The 21,562-nt window shown below is 56.4% G+C and overlaps 1 protein-coding gene, 1 long non-coding RNA gene and 1 pseudogene across 3 annotated transcripts; 1 reads left to right on the top strand and 2 right to left on the bottom strand.

Annotated features, from left to right (window-relative positions):
• Window positions 1-1,861: 1,861 nt before the first annotated feature.
• On the bottom strand, window positions 1,862-3,222 carry LOC147913182 (large ribosomal subunit protein eL32 pseudogene; annotated as a pseudogene).
• A 1,035-nt stretch (window positions 3,223-4,257) lies between these two features.
• LOC147913183 (uncharacterized) lies at window positions 4,258-15,383 on the bottom strand. Its single transcript, XR_015549013.1, has 4 exons — window positions 15,240-15,383; window positions 14,243-14,329; window positions 6,165-6,276; window positions 4,258-4,526 (listed from the first exon to the last, which is right to left on the bottom strand). It is a non-coding gene; the product is annotated as an uncharacterized LOC147913183 (long non-coding RNA).
• A 473-nt stretch (window positions 15,384-15,856) lies between these two features.
• Window positions 15,857-21,438, top strand: ASB6 (ankyrin repeat and SOCS box containing 6). 2 transcript variants are annotated; one of them, XM_004423563.2, is made up of 6 exons: window positions 15,858-16,047; window positions 17,658-17,839; window positions 18,863-18,969; window positions 19,069-19,177; window positions 19,686-19,772; window positions 19,903-21,438. In XM_004423563.2, exons 1-6 carry the CDS (start codon window positions 15,935-15,937, stop codon window positions 20,568-20,570), a joined length of 1,266 nt encoding a protein of 421 aa, XP_004423620.2. In that variant the 5' UTR covers window positions 15,858-15,934; the 3' UTR covers window positions 20,571-21,438. The 2 variants fall into 2 exon arrangements, with proteins under 2 accessions (XP_004423622.2, XP_004423620.2); XM_004423565.3 differs by lacking the exon at window positions 19,069-19,177 and having other exon boundaries at window positions 15,857-16,047; window positions 19,903-20,141.
• The last annotated feature ends 124 nt before the right edge of the window (window positions 21,439-21,562 follow it).

The following is a 21,562-nucleotide window of genomic DNA, read 5'->3' on the forward strand; positions in this document are numbered from 1 at the left end:
TCTCCCAGGGGACTGTCAGGAGCCCAGCCTGGGCACCAGGGGGTCCCTGGTGCTGCCCACAATGTGTGTGGCTTTGGGGACAGTGTGAGAGGGCCTTGCCCCTGCTGGAGCACCCAGCAAGCCCAGAGTAGGAGATTATCCTAGGGGAAGTGCTGCTCAGTGGTCAGAACAGCTTTGGTGTCAGAGACCAGGTCAGGCCCAGCTCTGCCATGCACTGCCGTGTGACCTCAAACATGTCACCTTCCGTTTCTGAGCCCAGGTTTTCCCTTGTAGAATGGGCCTAATGGAGTACCTGTCTCCTGGGCACTATGGGGATCCCGTCACAAGGGAAATCCTGGGCCCGTGGTCTGGAGCAGAGGGAGGGTGCTGTCAACATTGGGCTGTGGAGCTGGAAAGGGCCTGAGGGATTACCTTGGTCCCATTCCCTTGAATGGCAAATGGGGAAACTGAGGCAGCAAAGGCATAGGCTCCTTCTAGAGCTGGAAGAACCACTGAAATTGTTTGGTCCCAGCCCTTTTGTTGAACAGATGGGTAAAGCGAGGCCCAGAGCTGAGAAGTGCCGTGTAAAGGTCTCTTGGTCACAGTGGCTTCCTTCATCCACTCACGCATTCATTCATCCTATGCGTACGGAGAGACCGTCTCCTGCATCTCTGCAGGATGAGGGTGCTTCAGCCCCAGCCTCCTGGGTTCAAATCCAGACTTTGCACTTCCTAGCCATGAGCCTTAGCAATCTGCTTAGCCTGTTTCCCTTGGTTGCCTCATCTGTAAAATGGGCTGTTAGAAGGATTAAGTAAGTTGATATATGTGGGGCACCTGGTACCTCGTAAGCACTCCATAGTGTTAACAATTATTATTTTTTAAACATTTATTCAAAGAAGCAGTGCAGGGCAGTGATGGAAAACTCGGCCTCTGGAGCTGTGGAGACATGGGTTTGAATCTGTTCACTGCCATTTACCAGCCGTGTGGCCTTGGAGAGGTTGCTCGCTGGTCCTCTCTGAGTCTGATCCATCATCTGTACAATAGGTATAAAAAAGGGACCAATCTAAAAGGATTCTTGTGAATCGGCATTATGCTTGTTGTTGTTGTTATTGAGTTGTTACTACCCGTCCCAATCCTGGGGGCTGGGGTGGTACAGGGATGGCAGAGTGGGGCAAGAGGCATAGACTGCTCTACTGAAGCTCAGCCCTTGAGCAGGAGTTCCAGCCCTGGAAACGCACCCAAGGAAACTCCAGTTAACCCAGGAATGACAGAGCTCATTACCCCAAAGTGATCTGGCTAAAAAATAAATAACTTCCATGGTGATTTAGGTAAATCCGTGATGCTAACCCAGAGTGGGGAATGAAGGGAAAATGGGATCCCGGTTTGGAACCTCTCAGTTCAACAAGTAGTTGCTGAACCAGGCCCTGCTCTAGGCAGCAGAGATGGGGAGGAACAGATAGCGTCCCTGCTCTCCAGAGAGGATTCCATGGAGAAGGAACTGATCCTTAATTGGTGGCTCTGTGGGAGGTCAGATCCTGGATCCGACCATGAGTGAGAAGGCATATTTGCCTCAGTCTCAAAAGCTAACATGCTTTAAAAAAATTAACTTTTCTTATTACAGAAGTAATATGCTTATTGTGGAGACTTTAGAAAACATAAGGAAAATTAAGAAAATAAAAATCACAAATATCCCACTTTCAGAGATCTCTGACACACAACAGGTATTCAATACATTTTTTTGAGTTGGTTTAATGAAAGAGATTGAAGATAATCATCCTATTTATTCCATATTGAATTAAAGACCTAGAAAAGGCAATAAGACAAGAAAAAGAAATGAGCTAAAAATAATTTTAGAGTATATCTTTCTAGCTTATATCTACATTCTAGATAGATGGAGAGAGAGAGTTGTATATACTATAAAAGCCAAACTATGTTGTGCCAACTTTTTTATAACTTGCTTAATGTGTCATTTGTGCTGTCTACCACTATTTTTAATGAAAGCCTAATGATGTATTATTACCTATTGCTATATATCCATAGTTATTTTCTTGATAATAAGTACCTAGAAATAGGATTTCTGGAAATCTGGATGTGGTAGGCAAATAATAGCCTCCCAAAGATGTTCTTATCATAATCCCTGGAACTTGTGGATCTGGCAAAGGAGAATTTAAAGTGGCAGATAGAATTAAGGTTGCCTATCAGGTGACCTTAAGACAGGGAGATGATTTTAGATTGTCTGGGTGGGCCCAATGTAATCACAAGTGTCCTTCAAAGTGGAAGAGAGAAGTAGGAGAGTCAGTGTCAGAGTGATGTGATGTGAGAAAGACTCGACTGGCCAGTGCTGGCTTTGAAGATGGAGGAAGACAGCCACGAACTAAGAAATGTAGGCAGCCTCTAAAAGCTGGAAAAGGCAGGAAAACAGATTCTTCCCTAGAGCTTCTAAAAAGAAATGCTGCTCTGCCAACACCTTGATTTTAGCTCGGGACTTCTGATCTCCAGAATGGTAAGATAATACATTTGTACTGTTTGAAAACACTAGGTTTGTGATAATTTGTTACAGCAGCAAATAGAAAACTAACATAGTGGGTCAACGATTCTGCAAAAGATTTCAGGCTTTTGATGATATTCCGTACAGCCTCCAGAAAGGTTGTATCAATTTCTACTCCTAGAAGTGTCTCTGTATCCTTGCTAGCATGAGCTATTTTATTTGTTTGCTTCTTTATTTATGGCAGCATCTTTATGGTTTTATTTAACACAAATAAAACATGCACGGGAGCTGTCTGTTCATTTTCTTCGCCGCGCAGCCTGGCGTTGGGATGGATGACTCTGACGACCAGCTGGCCACTCTGTCCAGGACAGCTTTGCAGTTCACAGAGGAAACATTGTGAGCACTTTCAGCAAAGTAAGATTCATTGTACACCAGCAACATTGTTACTTCCAGCTCCTTGTAGATGGGGAACTTCCAGAAGCCACTGGGTAGCATGTGCTTCGTTTCTCGTTGCTCCCATAACCACTGTCAGGCATTAAGAATGGCCCATGAACCTTCTCCGAATCCTGTTGTCAGTGCCTCCGCGTTCCCGCCAGTTACACTTAATTTTGACGTTATCAGTCTGATTGGTACTGTATGAATGTCTTGGTTCTCTTTTTGATGACCTTGGGCTTCACCAGGGGTCTGAGGGCAGCATGATGCAAATAGGAGATAGCTGCCACCTCTGTAGGCAGCGCCGAGGAAGAGCGGTAATAATAATTAATTAGATTTCAAAAGGCATTTCCTTGTTTTAACCTGCATACCTTGAGTTATTGCTGAAGGTAAATATTTTTGGTATTTAATGGCCACTTGCATTTCTTATTTGTCAAGTATCTGTTTATATTCACTACCCATTTTTCTACTGGAAAGGTTTTCTATTTCTTACAGAGTTATATTAGTGTCATTCTTCAGCAATAACAACCTCTGCAAGACACTTGACTGTCAATCATTTAGGACCAGGCCCATTTCACAGATGAAGACACAGAGACCAAGGAGGACATGGAATCCTGAAGCTCTTCTCGTTCACCTAGTCAGCCCCTGTGGCCACACACCCAAGAGCCCCTTCTGAAGGAGACAGTCTAGCAGGAACAGCACACAGAGAAGCACAGGTCAAACTGTGTCCACTGCTGCATGTCTGGGGAATCATAAACTCCGCAGGCCGATGTGACCCAGACGTGACCAGGCGTGACCGTGACAGATCACAGGCTTCTGTAAATATTGTGTCAGGCTGCGATCACAGCAGGGTCCCTGCTCATCCCAGACCCCGGTCCACCCTCTGGGAAGTAGAGCAAAGCCCAACGGGGCAGGACATTTGGCTGTCTCCCAGCCTCAGTTTCCTTCCTGAGGATCTCCCAGCTGTGATATCCTGCTGAGGTGACTGGTTCTCCCCTCTTGGCAGGGGCTGAAATATCATACCCCTTTGAAACATGTTTCTGCCTTACCTGCAAATCCAAAGATAGAGATGTACTCCATAACAGCAGGGGCTCACATTAATGAGCCATGGTGTAAGCCAGCGATGTACTGAACCACATCATTTCGCAGCATCCTCATAACTACCATGCAGGGAGGGGAAACTGAGACTCAGAGAGCTCAAGCTCTGTGTCCCTGTAAGTTTGTCAGGCTCCTAACCATCCTCCCAAGTTGTTCCATGAGAATTTAGGACTAGGGAGTTATCTGTTTCTCTCAAGGAATGATGGTCTCTCTTTTTTAAAAAAAGAACTAAATACTAAGATTTGGAGAACCCATTGCATTTCCCTTTTTGCCTTGGCTACCAGGAACCCGAGAGCTAATGTTAAGACATAGTCACAGTAACCTTATCTGTCCAGGTGGCAAGTCAGTGTATTAGCTTCCCTTTTTTCTCCTTCCATGTGGCATTTTTGTTTTAAATCTTTTTGATACAGTGGCCCTGCGTTCAGCACTTTCCAGCAGTGAGACATTGATTAAGTCCCTTAACCTCTCTGGGTTTTAGGTAATGATGGCACCTGTCTCACGGGGTGGTGTGAGAATCAAACGAAGTGATCTGTGTGAAAAAAAAAGCCTAGCATGAGCCTGGCACGTGGAAAATATTCAATAAACGTCACCTATGGATGTGAGAAAAGGCTTTGATAAAGCCAAGAGAGCCAAGAGAACTTGTCCTAAATGGGAAGACTTGGCTGGATTCGAGGCCAGCCCGCTGAGGACCTGCTGTGTGACCTTGGGCCACATGCTTCCCTCTCTGAGCCCTGGCTTCTTGTCTGTAAACTGCCTGCTCTATCCTTTTCACCATTGTGTCCCCAGAGCCTGCACAGGAGACGGAAGGAGAAGTGATGCAGCCCGAACCTGCACATAGTAGGGCTCCACACACAGTTATTCCAAGAGTGAAGGGCTGGTGATCAGATTCCCCGTGACCCAGGAAACGCCTGGCCAGCATGGTGGACTAAGACTGGGCAGGTGCCAGGGGGGCACTAAGGCGGATCTGGGGTCCCAAGGACCCAGCAGGGCTGGGACAGGCTTGGATCCGGGTCTGGGGCCAAACGGCAAGCTCCTGTTGAGCACCTACTGTGTGCAGGGCTCCTGGTGGGCACAGCTTGGTGCCCACACTCCACTCTAGACCTGCGGCAACCCCCCTGCTGCCTTCAGGGGGCTGCAGGCTTCACAGGGAGACAGACCAATGGGACATGGTCCTGAACAACTCATTCTACAGCCATTTATTGAGTGCCTACTGTATACCGAAGCATCCCGGGTGAGCACCAGGCCGTAGACCCTGGTAGACTCTCTGAGGAGATGCTGTGGTCCAGCTGTGGCAGCCTGAGCACCACAGACTAAACTCGGATGGGCCGGTCATTCTGTTACGACAAAGACAACTCCCACACTGTGGGTTTTGGGCTCCTGGCACCGACGTGACTCCCAGGATGACCCTGGCTGGAGAACTCCCTCCTGCCACAGGTGGAGAAACTGAGGCTCAGAGGGGAAAGGACCAACCCCAAGCCTGGGACCCACCCCACCCTGCAGCTCTCTGGAATTCTCTCCGGGTGAACTGCCCCACCCCCTCCCACCCTGCCTTCCCCGGGGGTCAGGGGAAGGATGCTGGGGGTGAGGGCTCAGGTCCAGGCCTAGGGGAGCCCGAGCCTTTGCAAAGGCTTCCGGAGCCCCCAGGCCCTGCCCTTGCTCCCTCCCGGGCCTACAACATCTTGCTGTGATTACTCTGTGGTGAGCGGTGAGCGGAGGGCAGCTATGCACACAGCTTGGGGTCGGGGGTGGGGGGGAGCACGCGCAGTGATGGGGGCGAGGTGGCTGAGGACAAGGCGGGGCTGAAGGACAGGGACGAGGCTCACAGCTCACCGGCTTGATTGGGGATATAATAGTTGTTGTTATTTATAACTCGCTCTTGAACCCTCGCCAGGAGAGTGTGTTCCCAGCCTGCACAGTCCAGGCAGGCGTTAAATAATTACACCAACGACCTAATCGGCGGTGAACTCCCCTGGGGCCCCACTTCCTTCGTTCGCTGATTGCTGATATTTTGGGGGTGAAATATGACCATTTTTACGATCAAAGAGATCAGAGTTCCAAAGGAAAGAAAGGGAAAATAAGGGGGGCTGGGTGTGCGTTCTCCCAGTTTTCTTTTCCTCTGACTTCGTGGTCTGGTAAAGTTTCTTTAGACATGCAAAGATTTACGCACCTTTCTGCAGGGAGCCTTAAATTACTCCGACTCCTCACCCATCTCCCCGAGCAGCGCAGGAACAGTAAGTCACTGAAAAATGAACAGGCCTCCTCGTGATCACTCCGGCCGCCTTTGAGAAGGAGAATGTCTAATGACTTTTTTTGAAGTGGAGGTCAAGGTTTTTTAAATAAAACAATCTGTATTAATGCAATTTCCTTTCGAGCCGTAGCTTTGGATTTTTTTTTTGGAAACGGGAGGCAGGGGTGGGGAAGGGCATCATTTTTCTCCCGCCAGACAACGCGTCCCTAATGAGATACATTTATTTAAAACTGTGTATGTCATCACCCTGTCAGGGTCTCCGGGCGGGACCCCGTCTCCCTCTTGGTTTGTTTCGGATTAACGGGGCGTGTGGATGGCCCTACCGCCTGGCTGGCTCTCATTGCCCCTGGTCTTCCCCCGCCCCTTAGTGCAGCCTTGACCATTGCATTTTGTCCCCCCCCCCCAGCCCCCATTCCATCCGATCACCCAGATCTTAGTACAGCCCATCGGCCTTGGGTCCTCACCTTCCCACCCACCCCAGCGGCCTCCTGCTGCTCAGCGCTGGCCCCTCAGGTTCCTGGAGTCCTTCCTCCTGCCCAGGAGGAAATATGGCTCCGTGGTTATGTCAATGACTCCGCCCCAGGCAGAGCTGAGTTTCAGGCCCAGCTCAGCCACTAGCCCCGTGACTGTAGGCCAGCTACCCAGTGTCCCCAAAGCTTCATTTCTTTATCTGCCAAATGGGGATAACAAGAGCTACCCCCCGACCCCGGGGTTCCCATGGGGCTGCAGGAAGGTTCTGCTGGGCATCCCCAGCATCTGCCTGGTCCCCGGCTCACAGCACACACCCACTTACAGCAGCGGCCACGGTCACCACCATTACTGCTCCCCCAGACCTAGAACAGAGCCTGAGCACAGGGCCTCTCCCGTCCCCACCCCGCCCCAGCTCACAGACCGGCTGCACCTGAATGCGGGGCTTAGCGCCTCTATCAACATATTTTTATCGAGGCCTGCATGGTGCTGGGGCTCAGGGGATAGAGCCGTGACCCAGACAGCCTGGTCCCACAGAGTAGTCAATACGCCAGTCTCCACGGAGAAGTAAGTAGCAACATCAGGGGACCGTGGGCTGGGGGAGGGTATCAGGGAGGGCTTCCCTAAGGAAGGGGCATTAAGCCGGCTCTTGAAGCATACGCAGGACTTAGCAGATGACAGGGGCTGGATCTAGGGGCAGCCAGGCAGGAGACCCAGCACGTGCAAAGGACCCATAGAGCCTCCGACTTTCCCTGTTCCCAGGGGCCGGGGCCCTGCAGGAGCATCCTTTCTGGTCTCACTGTGCCTCACTTTCCTCTCCATGCCAAGAACTCGAATTACATTTTATTTGTGTGTGAGGGAGATTAGCCCTGAGCTAACATCCGATGCCAATCCTCCTCTTTTTACTGAGGAAGACTGGCCCTGGGCTAACATCCGTGCCCATCTTCCTCCACTTTATGTGGGACGCCACCACAGCATGGTTTGACAAGCGGTGCGTCGGTGCGCGCCCGGGATCTGAACCCCGGGCCGCAGCAGCAGAGCGCGCACACTTAACCACTACGCCACTGGGCTGGCCCCTCAAATTACATTTTTAAACTGCTCTGCATGCACCAAGGTCATGAGACATCCATTCCACAATATGTAGCGTGCTCCTTCCTGTGTCCGCTCTGGGCTGGGGGCCAGGGGCTGCCCTGGGGACCAGGCTGGAGCTGGCTCCTGCCCTCAGGGCTCACAGCCTGCAGAGGAAGAGTGAAGATGGATGTTCACCTCAGGGCTGGACTCCAGCCATCCCAGGCGGGGTGGGGGGGTGGGGGGTGGGATGGGTCAAGGACAGGCCCCCAGGCTGTGCAGGCTGGAGGGCAGGTGTTGGGTTTTAGGGGAGGAAGGGAACTACCCCAGAGGTTGTCTGCCCAGAGTCGAGACCATGTTCTTCCCCTACAGCCCTGGCTGGAGGAGCCTTGGGAGGCCTGTCTGGGCCTGGGGGCTCTGGGCCCTGGGGGGAAGTGGCCTTGGAGACCGGGGGCAGGATTGCTAATTTGCAGGAAGCTGGCTGAAAGGGGACTGGGCCAGTGTCGGGGGGCTCGGCCACGGGGTCAAGGCTGGGAAGCCATCTACCCATTCCCACATCCACGAGCACCCACTCTGGCCCAGCTCGGGGCTGGGGCCTGGGGTCTGGGGGGTCCTGTTCCACAGGGGCAAGAGAGAGACCCCAATGCCTCTGGCCCCACCTCCTCTCTCAGCCAACTCCTGCCCACATGTAGGACCCACTTTCACCACCGCTGACTGCCCAGGCGAGGTCCGCTTGCCCGGGCTCCGCCAGCGCTCAGCATCTCCCAGCCCCGCGGGGACGCCCCTGCCCGCCTTCCACACCGCTGTCTCCCAGGAGCGAGCCCAGTTCCTGCAGCATGGGCACGAGGTAGACAGCTGCCGAGTGAAGTCTTGACAATCACAGTGACCCACGCAGCATCTGCACAGTGTCGGGACAGGCCTGGGGTCAAACCCCAGCACTGCCACTCATGGGCTCTGTGACCTCGGGGAAGTCACTTCCCCTCTCATCTGCAAATGGGGCCAATAAGGGTATCTACACACCAAGGGTGTCGGGAGGATTCACCCCACGATGCATGTTCCAAGCAGGGCAGGGGCTACGAGGGACTCTTGGCCGGACATGTTGATTTCTGGAATCCTCTGGAACTTACTCTCTTGGTCTGTAAAGTGGACCTTTACCTCTTGTGACTGCTGACACCCCCAGAGCCAAACCCCAAGGCACAGCCCGGCCACACCCCCTTCCTTCCCGGCTCCCCCATCCCTGTCTCTGTCTCTGTCTCTGTCTTCCTCCGTCTCTGCTCTCCTGCCTCTGTCTGTGTCTCCACCACGCTTTCCCTGTCTCTGGTTTCCCTCTGTCTCTGTCTGCCAGGAGTTCTGTCCCGGTGGAACCAGCACTCCGGGGCTCGGCTGCGTTCTCTTTTACAGCAGTGGGATGGGAAGAGGGCGGGAGGGAAGGAGAGAGAGAGACAGAGAGAGGAGGGAAAAATCAAAGCCACATATTGGTTCCAGATGTGGCCCTCTCACAGCCCTCTCCAGCAATTTAATTAAATTCCCCCAGACAGCCAGGAGGGTTTCTTAATGATCAAATTTCCCGGCTCCCCTCCTCGAGCAGGCCCACTCTGTCTCCCTGACGGATGGCCGACGGGATTCTTCCTGCCATCAGCTTTGCCAAGTGGGGCCTGTGGGGTGGAGGGGGGGCCTTCCCGGGGAGCACAAAGGACCCTGCCCTGCGCCTGCCTCTGCCCTCCCTCCTTCCCCAATGGATCTGAGCCCTCCTGGGCCCTCCCTTGGCAGAGCCTGAGTGGGCCTAGCTGCAGTGTCTGGAGGGGGCCCAGCGGTCCCTTCCTTAAGCTCTGTCTCAGGACTGGTGGGTGTGGAGACTGATGCCAAGTGGGCGCCTGCAGGGGGTCAGATGGGGGAGTCTCTGGGATCAGTTCTCAGGGCTCACAGACCAGCCAGAGGTGGGGCAGGCTCAGACCTCCTGGGCATCCTCTCCCCACCCATTTGGCAGCCAGAGTGACCAAGGCTCAGAGAGGGCAGGGCCTCAGCCAAGATCACACAGACCTGCTTTTCAGGGACAGGAGAGGCAGAGGCAGGCTGACCAGCAGCTAAGGGGCGAGGATCTGCAGGGAGAGGCCTGGGCACTATTTCCCAGGACAGTTCGCCCATGAGAAGCTCAGGGTCACTCTCACCAGGACCCCTGACTTCTGGAGTGGGAAGGAATCTAGGCAAGTCTTGAAACCAACATATTCTTGTGTAGATGGGGCAGCGAGGCTGAGAGAGGGCCAGGCCAGAGCCCAGGCCCCAGCCTCCCTCCTGTCTTGGGGTGAGGGGCCTGAGGGCCTCCATATGGACTGAATATTTGTGTCCCCCCCCAATTCACATGTTGAAGCCCCAATCTCCAGTGTGATGGTGTTAGGAGGTGGGGCTTTGGGGAGGTGATTAGGTTAGGTGAGGCCATGAGAGTGGAGTGCCCAGGATGGGATTAGTGCCCTTACAGGAAGAAGAAGAGACACCAGAGCACATGGGCACAGGAAGAGGTCACGTGAGCACAAAGCAAGATGGCAGCCACCTACAGGCCAAGAGATGAGGCCTCAGGATGAAACCCATCTTGCTGGCACCTTAATCTTGAACTTCCGAGCCCCCAGAGCCATGAGAAATAAATGTCTGTTGTTTAAGCCTCCCAACCACGGTATTTTGTTATAGCAGCCTGAGCTCTGTGCACCTTCTCACCCTGTTCTCCTGGGCTTCTGAGGCCCTGAGGACTTGCCTCATCTGGAAGAGGCTGGGGGTCAGGCAGGGCCTCTGATGGAGGCACACAGGGATGGCAGAGAAAGGCGGGGGGTCCCTCAGCATCCTCTCTGAGGCTCTGGGCTGCCCACCTGGGGGCTCTGCCAGGGCCTGGCCCAGCCCAAACCTGGCTCTCACAGGCCCCACGCCCTGGCCGTGCACCAGGACACCTGGCAGTGTCTGGGTGTGGAATGGGGGCCATGTCAGGGAGGAGGCTACCCTTGGAGCAGGCGGTTCTGGCTAGCAGGTTTCTTGGAGGGGCAGGTGGCAGGGGAGGAGGAGGCCAGGCCACTGGGAGCACAGAGGTCCCTGGAGCTTAATTTCCCTGGGCGTCGGGGTCCCCAAATTGCTCCTGGGGGCTTCTTAGGACAGCAAGTGGAATGAGGGAAGGGACAGGAAAGTCTTGCCCTGGCCCCGCCAAAATCCTACCACCTGCTCCTGCTCCCAGCCTTCTGGTGCCTCAATTTCCCCCCTAAGCCCACAGAGGGCAGGGCCTCTGGGAGCAGAGAATTGGGGCCCTGCACTTCAGCGTGGGGACCGTGGCCAAACAGGACCACGCAGGCTGGGGCTCCTGGTCAGTGGCACACGCGGGTCACGAGGGTCTGGGGTCAGGGTGGGGTCAGGGTGGGGGAGGGGGAGGAAAGGAAGGGGGAGCAGAGCAGAGGAGACCGGCAGACAGGAGGAAGCCGGAGGGCGGCGGCTCCATGACTGCACGTCGGAAATACGCCCAGCCCTGCATCTCCGCTCCGCCCCCTGGGACCCACAGGGCCTGAAGCTGCAGGCTCCCCACCCAGAAGGCAAAGCGGTGCTCCTGGCGGCGGCCTGCTCCGTCTCCCCGACATCTCCCTTTACGGACACTCCACCAATCAGAAAAAGAGAAACTGAAGGGGGCCTGTCACCCAGTGTCCCCTCAGGGGCCTTCTAAGGGACCGACCTGACTGCCAATGGAGGGGTGCCACCCCTCCCTGGAGCCGCCCGCCCTGGGCATGTGTCAAGTGTGTATGATTGTGTGTCTGAGAAAGTGTGTGTTTGTGTGAGAGAGACAGAGTTGTGTGAATATGTTGGTGAGTGTCAGAAAGTGTGACAGTGTGTGAGAGTGCATGTGTTTGTGTGTGAGAATGTCTTGTGAGTGTGACTATAGGTGTGCACAAGTATCTGTGAGTGTGTAAGAGTGCGAGTGTGTTTCTGAGGGAGTGTGAGAGTCTCTTGTGTGAGTGTATGCGTGAGTGTGCATGAGTGTGCGAGTGTGTGAGGGTACACGAGCGTGTGCAGATAGTGTGAGTGTGTGAGAAAGAGTGCATCTGAGAGGGACAGCTCGGAGGGCAGCGGCTGGGCTCCGCGGAGGGGGAGGCCCAGGCTCTGGGTTTGAGTCCACCTGGGCCTTGGCAGCTCACTGAGCCGAGCCAGTCAGCTCTCCCTGAGCCTCGGTGTCCTGGACGATGACAGGGGATCCTTCCTGGGGCGTGAGGACATGTCGGTGAGATGACGCGTGTTGAATTTCTCATCTAATTCCTGGGACACAGGACGCACGCAGCCCAAGGCTGCTACTGTTGCCCATCTATATTTGCTACAGTCAGGCTGGGCCTGGGGTACCCGGGAGACCGGGACAGGGACTGAGTGATGCACGGTCCAGGCTGAGGGCCCAGAGGAAGGGATTCAGGAGGGCCTCCAGGGAGGCGTCCTGCGTGCTGGGAAGGATGTCACTGGACAGAGTTGGGAGGAGAAAAGGCTTTGTGGGCAGAAGGGGCCTTGCTCTGGTGTTCACGGCCTTACCATCAACCCCACACATCAGAGGAGTGTGCTGCCTGATTCTCGGCCTCTGGCTGATTTAATGTTTGTGTCTCAGGTAAGACGCACTCATTGGTAAAAAGGTAGAAAATACCCAGAGGCACAAAGAAGATAAAAGTTCCCTGGATCCAGCACCTAGAAACAACCACAACCAACATCTCAGCATGGGGCCGTCAAGAATTACCCCTGCTCACACACACATGCATACATGCACACACACGTGCTCACATACCCCCCCCCCACTTTTCCTAATAGGATCACACTGTACCCACTATTCTGTAACTCGCTTTGTTGAGCTGCTATGGGGCAGAGTCTGGCGGCGTAAGTCCTGTGTGTCAGCTATCATCACTGTTGGCGCTGGAGACACTAAACTTCTCTCCTTATGGGTGTGGACAGTTTTTCATCCTTTGTGACTCGCCTGTGCATGTCCTTTGCCGATTTTTCTGTTAGTTTTTGCATTCTTCTTGTTGATTTTTCATAGTTCTTTATATATTAAGGTTATCCCCCTCTGTACATTGGATAGTCAGAGTGACTCCCAAACTCCCTGGGGAGTAGCAGACAGGGACAGACCCTGCCAGGGTCTGAGCACTGGGGGCTTGGCCCCAGGACCTCCAGGCTGTTGAGGGACCCTGGAGTTGGGCAGCAGGAAGTGAGAGGCAGTGACAAGGGAAGACGAGAGAAGGTTCAGAGCTGAAGTCAGAGGCTCTGAGCGACAGAGCCTTAATAGGAGGCAGATGGAGGAAATAAGGCTGCCCTTGCTGACAGCAGGAAGGTCAGGGGTCACAGAGCTTTCTAAAGATAGGAGCCTGGGCGACAGGTCGGCGGCAGGGCCTGGCTCCACAGCATGGTACCCAAGGGCTGTGACAGCGCAAGGGTCAGCTTCTCCCTGCTGTGCGTCCAGACCCACTCAGACCCAGAGCCAGAGGAGCTGCAGGGAACTCAACTCCCGGAGGCCAGACATACAGAAGAGTCCCCCAGACCTGAGCTCAGTCCCAATCTAGCTGTGCAAGGTTGGGAAAGCACCCAAACCTCTCTGAGCCTCAGTTTCCTTGTTTGATGAATGGCGTAATAGCATCACCTACTTAATAGGATCTATCGAGATTAGCATGTGGAGCCTTTAGCACAGTGCCTGGCACATCGAAAGGGCTCAGTAAATAAAAGTTAACTCCTTATTGTTACTATATGGTCACAAGACAATTATAGTTTTCCTGTTGGCAGAGCCCACCAGCAACATCAAGGACCTCTTCACTGGCTCCAAGACTGTCAGAGCTGAAGGGCCTTCAGGTTACAGATGAGGAAACTGAGGCCCAGGGACCAGAAGGGCCAAGCCTGGGGTCCTCCATTAGAGCAGATTTAGATGTGTCCTCCAAAGAGATGTCTTCCAGTCCTAGCCCCTGGTACCTGTGACTGTGACCTTATTTGGAAATGGAGTCTTTGCAAATGTGATCAAGCTAAAATGAGTTCATACTGGATTAAGGTGGACTCTAAATCCATGACTGGTGTCATTTAGAAAGGACAGGGAGATTTGGACAGACACACGGACACGAGGAAGAAGGCCGCGTGAAGACAGAGGGAGGCAGAGATGGGAGTCATGCCGCCACAAGCCAAGGAACACCCGGGGCCGCCAGAAGCTGGAAGAGGCAGGAAAGGAACGTCCCCTAGAGTCTTTGGAGGGAGCACGATCCTCCCGACACTTTGATTTCAGACTTCTGGCCCCCAGAACTGGGAGAGAACACGTTTCTGTTGTTTTAAGCCGCCCAGTTTGTGGTGATTTGTTATCATAGCCGTAGGAAACTAATGGAGCCAGGGCAGAAGCAGGCCTCAGACCAGGCTTTCCCGGGACCCCATTCTAGATGGCCCTCCTCCAGGTACCCACCGTGTGCCCTTGGTCAAGTCAGGCCCCTCACCTGTGCCGTGGAGCAGGTGATCCTGGATTAAATGACGACGGCTGTGAGGCTCCCGGGTCGCCTGTGAGTTGCTCTGCTGTTCAGGGCCTGGGGATCAGTTGAGGGGTGGGGTGTGGACCCTTAGAACAGATATTCCCCCCGACCCCCCAGGGTAGTGCCTTGGGAGACTGAGGCATTTGGGAGCAAGCACCCCGTCCAGATAGGAATTTGGGCCCTGGTGCCCAATCTTCTGATTTTACAAGATAAGCTGGAAACCCCCATTTCTGTGTGAGCAAAATTTCCTGATTTCTGTCAAGGAGAAGACGCTTCTTTCCTGGAGTGAGAACCAAGGCAGACGTGGGCTGGGAGCCACGGACCCTGAGGTCACGAGTCCCTTCTGGCAAGCCCAAGCTGGCCTGCCCCAAAGGAGCTTAAATCTGGCTGCCCACTCTCCTTCTCGCTCCTTTATGTAGCAGACGGGGAGGCAACATGGGGTGTTTGAGTGCCTGATGGGGCTTTCATAGCTTGTCTTTTGACCTGCACCACAACCTTGCAAGCTTAATAATAACAGCGAGCAATTACCCAGCCCCTGGTGCACACTTGACCCTGCTGGGTCCCCAGAGCCCGACCTGGGCATGCTTCGGATTTGGTTTTCTTGTGAAATCTGTTTTGCTCTTGGTGAAAGAGCCTTATTCTGCCCATTTTTTTGTTTAATCCTGAGACACATCGAGTTGTCTTTACATGTGCCTCTAAACTTTTTCTCCTCCACTGGACAACTCTCGCCTCTGACAGGTGCCCAGCGGGAGAGAGCCCCAAGCCCACATGGGGTGGGAGGCCAAGATGTGATGTGTAACGCTGGGACCGGCACACTTCCTAATGGGCTTTCCAGAATCATGGAGACATCAAGGCTGGGCTGTGGGACTTGGGGTTGGGGACGCTCAAATGGGTGGCCTAAGGGAAGATGCCTAAACCCCAGAAAAGTGGCGCCAGGCTTGGTTTCTTCCTGCTAGACACTTACAGAGCTCGATCCAGGGTCTTGGGTGGGTGCGATTATCCCCCCTTTACAGATGAAGAAATTAAAGTTCATTGAGTCCATCAAGGCAGAAAGTGGAAGGAGCCGGCAGCCCGCTGGGCCCCGAGCTCCCGGGACAGAGACTAAGGAACTGTCCCCACCGCCCGTCGGGGTGGGCGGGCGTCCGGTCAGCGTCGGGGGAGGCGAGAGCCAGGCCACGCCGGAAGGGGCCGTGGCCCCATCCGCGTCCAGGGCGGCGCGGGGACCCGGGGTCAGTCACCTCCCCCGCCCCGGGGGGCGGGGCAGTGGCCGGGCCGGGGCGCGCGATGGGCGGAGCGCGGACGGCGCCCAGCGGCCGCGGGCGGGATCGCAGGGCCGGGCCGGGCCGGGAAGGGGCGGCCCGCGGTGGGCCGGGCCGGGGCTGGGACGGGGCTGCGCCGCAGGCCGCACCCTCCGCTCCCCGGGCCGCTCCTCCCGGACAGCGCCAGCTCGCGCTCCCGGGCGCGCCCGGCCCTCCGAACCGCAGGGGGCGCTGTCGCCGTCGCTCGCTCCCCCGGCCGGCGCGGACCGGAAGTGCGAGGGTCACTTCCGGGGCGGGCGGGCCGCGGGGCTGCAGCAGCGGAGGCCGGGCCGGGCCGGGGCCGCGGGATCGCGCGCTGTCGGCGTCTGGGCCTCGGCGGGAGCTGCGGCCGGCCGCCGCGATGCCGTTCCTGCACGGCTTCCGGAGGATCATCTTCGAGTACCAGCCGCTGGTGGATGCGATTCTGGGCTCCCTGGGCGTCCAGGACCCCGAGCGGCAGGAGCCCCTGGACGGGTAGCTCGCTCCGCGCCCACCCCGCGCTGCTTCCCTTGAATTGTCACTTCGGGCGGGACGGGCGGACGGGCGGGCGGGCGGGGTGGCTGCGTCCCCGCCCTGCAGATGAGGAGACCCAGGCGGAGGCCGGAGTTGCGTGGCTCCGAGCGCGAGCTCCTGGGCGCCGGCTCGCATCGCGCGCTTGGCAGGGTGGAGGTGCTCCAGGCCGGCGCGGGCGGGCAGGCAGGGAGGGCTGGAGGGTGGGGTGTCGGCAGGCCCTCCTCCTGGAGCTGCAGGGGAGCCGGGTGGCATCTCTGTCGCCCTCAGCTCTTACCCCAGAGCGGCGCGAGAATGAACTTTCTGTAGCTGAGTTTGCATTTGATGTAGACAGGAGCAGGCCTGTCCGTGAACCTGTGGGGAAGGTGCCGGAAGATGAATCATTCAGGGTACACCAGTGAGCTAGACCAAACCCCAGCCTCCATGATGCTTATGCTCTGAGGAGAGAGCCTGACAATGTAAACAAAGTCTGTGGTATGTTAGGTGTGACGAGAAAAGAGCAGAGGAAAGGGGACCCGTGTGTGTGTTGGGGGGGATCCTTCGGCATTTCAAACACAGGGGTTATTCTGAGTCTCCCCAGGGTCTTTGGTGGAAACGTAGGCTTTCTTCATTACTATTCTGTTTCCTTTAGGCTTGCTCTGAAAATGCAGTGCAAGGTGTTTCCTTACCTCTAAGGCCATGCTGGGTGGGTGGGTCCAGGGGGTGGCCTAGGGGCTGCGTGGCCTTTTGCAGTTCCAGACATCACGTGGGAACTCTGCCCCAGAACGTTTGCTCTGCACCGGTGGTGCAGTGGGCACTCCCTAGGGCTGGGGGATGAGACGGAATCCTGTCCAGGCAGTATGGATTGAACCTTGATCCCGCCAGTTGAAAAGGTGCAGATGGGTGAGGCTGAGGGGGGAGTGGGGAGCACCAGCCCGGGAGGGGAGCCTCCCCAGGAGGAGGAGATGGCAGCCTGTGAGGGAGCTGCATGCAAGTTATGGAGCTGCCCAGGGGCCTGAGTTCTTGGGGAAAGCCGAGGCAGTTCTCAGTGGGCAGTGCTGGCGGGGGAGGTCGATGGGTTGGGGCTGGGTTGTGAAGGGCCTGCGTGCATTCAGCCTTCGGGAGACTGGGAGGCTCAGTGTCGCAGTGTGTGTGAGCCGGGAAGGAGGGCTGCCTGGCTGGTCTGGCACCCTCTGCAGCTCAGGGACAGTCATTGTCTGAGGAACAAGTGTCAGGGTCTGGTTCTTACTCCTGGCCGCTAGGGTGCCCTTCCGTCCGGACAGCCCAGGTGTGGGAGACTTTGTACCCAAGCCAGGGACCAGATTCTCTGGGCAGCTTGGGAGGAGGCTGAAGACAGCCCCAGTCCTTTCTCGGCAAGCCCGAGGCGTCTGCTCCAGTTAGAAGATCCACTTTGGCCCTCTCCACCACAGACCTTTTCCAAAAAGGCTGTCTGCCCCATAGAGCCAGGGCCCTGCCTTGGGGGTGGGGGGGTGATGACAGCAGGCAACTGAAGGCCACCCACCCACAGGGTGCCCAGCCCAGCTGGTCCCATAGCTCTTCCCACCCTCACCTGGTCCGCCTCTCTCCTGCCCCAGGCCCAGTTATGTCGCCAGCGAGGAGAGCCGAATCCTTGTTCTCACTGAGCTGCTGGAGAGAAAAGCCCACTCTCCCTTTTACCAAGAAGGCGTGAGCAACGCCCTGCTGAAGATGGCCGAGCTGGGGCTGACCCGGGCGGCCGACGTTCTCCTGCGGAACGGGGCCAACCTCAACTTCGAAGGTCAGCTGGAGCCCAGAGGGGCGGGGTGGGCAGGTGGGCCTGCGCTGGGTGGGCGGCCAGGCCTGTGGGCTCTGCTTCCACCGTTCCCTTAGGGGCTCCCGCCCTCCTCTATTTCCTGGGTGATGAGTGAGGAAGCCGCACTGGGGGCCTCCCGTCCCCTGTGGACATGCAGATGGCACCACCACCTCTGGTCCAGGAGGCAGTGTGTTGCTGCTTCTCCTGTGTGATGGATTTAGCAAAACTTTCCCAGCCAAGTCCCTGCTTCCATTAATGTGAAAATGTGGCTGCTGGCCGGGTGCCCAGAGCTAAGAGAAAGTAATTTTCTGCCACTTATTCTGAGCCATCTTGCATTTTCCTTCTTGCCATAGGGAGAGGGGAGACAGATAAGCCACGGTAGGCATAAATCACGGCAGGACCGTGCTGGCTTCTGGCTTTTAAGTGCCGGGGCGGTGATGGAGCTGTTCTCCTTTCCTCTGTGGCTTTCCCCAGGGAGCGCAGGGTCGGCCAGGATACATGCAGGGGGACTTGTGACCCAACGGGGGTCTTGGTGCTGACACAGGATGTGACCAGGCATGTCTCCCTTCCCCGTTTGAGGACGGTCTCCGAGGCTGTGGGCTCCTACAGGGTCAAGGAGCTGAGGAGGGGGAGCTCGTTCTGAAGTTAGTCACTTGGAGACCTAGCTTGGAGAACCTGGCTGTTATTGCCAGGCTTAAGGAGCTGTCACTCTGGGTCTTCCTCCCAGCAGCCCCAGAGGAGATGCCCTGTTTTATGGTCCCATTTCACAGAAGAGGAAAGTAAAGCCTAAACAGATTAAGTACCTCACCCACTAGAACACCCCTGGGACCTGAACCTAGGTCTGACTCCAGAGCCCGCACTCTAGCATGCGACGAGGACAGCTCTGTCCTGACCCCCTGTGGTGACAGGAGCCCGGCCTCCTTAGGTGGCACTGCTGGGGCTGGGCTGCCAGGCCTGGGGTTCTGCGAGAATGTGCTGGACTGACGTGAGCTGTGTCCGTGCCCTCAGACCCAGTCACCTACTACACAGCCCTGCACATCGCCGTCCTGCGCAACCAGCCTGACATGGTGGAGCTGCTGGTGCGCCACGGGGCTGACATTAACCGGAGGGACCGGGTAAGAGCCAGGTCCAGCCTGCTCGAAGGTGGGTGTGGTAGGGGCCGTGAGCAGCCTCCCAGGCTCCCAGGTCAACCTGGCTGTGCTGTCTTGGCTCAGATCCACGAGAGCAGCCCCCTGGACCTGGCCAGTGAGGAGCCTGAGCGCCTGCCCTGCCTTCAGCGCCTCCTGGACCTTGGAGCTGATGTCAACGCGGCTGACAAGCATGGTGGGTGCCTCCCGCAGGGCAGCAGGATGGCCTGGGCCCCGGTGCCTTGGCCGGGAAACCCAGGATATCCAGGGACAATGGCTAGGTGGGCAGGCTGGCTGCGGCCTGTCTGATGGCACAGCGTGGCCTGGCGTGCAGGTGACTTGCAGAGGCTTCAGAGAGGCGTGTAGTCATTGTCCACACTGCCCCATGAGGGCTGCCTATAGGAGGAAACAGGGTATGTGTGCACCCAGCTTCAGAGGGAACTATGGCTTCCTGCCGGGAGAGACCCAGCCTGGGTTTCAGGTCGCATCTCAGGGTCAGAAAAATCCTACTCTCCTGGCCCTTCTACTCCTAGTTTTGTGTGAGCAGAAAGAGAACGTCCAGCAGCCTGTCACCCTCAGCCCTAGCTGAGAGGTCAGTCCTTTTTCTAGTTCCTTTTCTGACCCTGAGTGTATTTCTCCTCCACCTCTGGGGTGGCCCTGACCTCGGCTTCCGGGCCTCCCGTTCTTCCTCTCTCCCTCCACAGGAAAGACTGCTCTGCTGCACGCTCTGGCCAGCAGTGACGGGGTGCAGATCCACAACACGGAGAACATCCGGCTCCTACTGGAAGGAGGTGAGGCTCGTCCCAGGCTGTTCTGAGCCTCCCCCTCACACTGCACTTCCCAGTCTGCAGGCTCCTCCCCTCTTACACATTCAGGGTCCTGTGCAGGGGTGTAAGGCCTTATCCCTCCCGGCTCTCCTAGGGGCAGACGTCAAGGCTACCACCAAAGATGGGGACACTGTGTTCACCTGCATCATCTTCCTGCTTGGGGAGACGGTGGGAGGGGACAAAGAGGAGGCCCAGATGATCAACCGCTTCTGCTTCCAAGTGACGCAGCTGCTGCTGGCTCACGGGGCCGACCCCAGTGAGTGTCCGGCCCACGAGTCCCTCACCCACATCTGCCTCAAGAGCTTTAAGCTGCATTTCCCTCTCCTGCGCTTCCTGCTGGAGTCCGGAGCCGCCTATAACTGTTCCCTCCACGGCGCGTCCTGCTGGTCCGGCTTCCACATTGTCTTCGAGAGGCTCTGTTCCCACCCGGGCTGCGCCGAAGACGAGAGCCACGTGGACCTCCTGCGCAAAGCCGAGACCATCCTGGACCTCATGGTCACTAACTCCCAGAAACTCCAGTTGCCGGAAAACTTCGACATCCATCCTGTGGGCAGCCTGGCAGAGAGGATCCAGGCCCTCCACTGCTCCTTGCGGCGGCTGGAGAGCTACCCCCCGCCCCTCACGCACCTGTGCCGCGTTTACATCCGGCTCTACCTTCAGCCGTGGCCCGTGGACGCGAAGGTCAGAGCCCTCCCTCTGCCCGACAGGCTGAAGTGGTACCTCCTCAGCGAGCACAGCGGCACCCTGGAAGACGACATCTGACAGCTCCGGACTGAAGCGGGCAGGGCCTGGGCAGCTCAGCCTGCTGGTGGATTCAGCTACCTGCGCAGCCTTGGGGGAGAACCTGCGGTCCGTCTGTCAGGAGGTGCAGGGTGGAGACGAGACTGACCCTCACTGAGACAGAGCCAGGTGGGGCCCGGCAGCCGCCCTCATTCCCGTGGGAGAAGGCTGCCGTCTCCTCCACGGAGACTGCCCGTCTCTCTGGCGGCACCCTCAGTCTCAACCCACGCTGGAAAAAGGGACAGGGTGTGGACGTGGGACACGCGTTCACCCTCTCAATTTGAGGGGCGCCAGGCATTTACAGAAGCAGGGCGGCTCCGAGTCTAGGTCCTCCTGAGATCCATCCTGCAGACATGGCTGAAGCTGGAAAGCTGGGGTGAGCCTGTCGGGGTGCAGCTCAGCTGAGCCCCTTCCCACCTCTCCTCTCTCGGGTCTGGCACTTACAGAAGTGCTTTTGGTGGACTGGGAGAGAGCTGAGCTGACCCTGCCGGCTTCTGCAGCTCTGGGGCTGGGTCACCTGGGGCTCCACCCACCAAGGCACAGGGCTGGGCTCTGGTGGCAGCTCTGTGTGCGCCAAACCTGAGGTCTTGGGGACCATGCCTTCCGCTAGAAAGCAATCACGCATGACCAGGGACAACCTTTTCCAAAATGTCTTATCTTGTGAGGGGATCACCTGACCGAAAGCCACCACAACTGAGAGCTGACTGTCCCGCCCAAAGCTGCGCCCTCACAAAGCTGTCTCCAAGTCACATCAGTCATTGTGAATGGTGTAAATGCCTCAGAAACAAGCTGAGGCGACTACATGATATATTTATATTATAAAATTAAACTGATTTCTCTTGGCCTTCAAGATCCTTGTGAAACACGTGCTGTGCCCCCCCCCCCGCCCCGTTCAGGGTGAAGGGTCACAGGGCAGCAGTAAGAGGAGGTGGTGGGCAGGAGACACAGCATGTGGGGCAGAGTTTTCAGGTCAC

Source organism: Ceratotherium simum, chromosome 29 (genome assembly GCF_057802395.1).
Source record: "Ceratotherium simum simum isolate JZ-2026a chromosome 29, ASM5780239v1, whole genome shotgun sequence".
Lineage (NCBI taxonomy): Eukaryota > Metazoa > Chordata > Mammalia > Perissodactyla > Rhinocerotidae > Ceratotherium > Ceratotherium simum.

Coding starts and splice junctions, on each gene's coding strand:
- ASB6 (XM_004423563.2), top strand. CDS start 15,935: ATGCCGTTCCTGCACGGCTTCCGGAGGATCATCTTCGAGTACCAGCCG. Junction 16,048..17,657: donor CGGCAGGAGCCCCTGGACGG/GTAGCTCGCTCC, acceptor CTCCTGCCCCAG/GCCCAGTTATGTCGCCAGCG. Junction 17,840..18,862: donor GGCCAACCTCAACTTCGAAG/GTCAGCTGGAGC, acceptor CCGTGCCCTCAG/ACCCAGTCACCTACTACACA.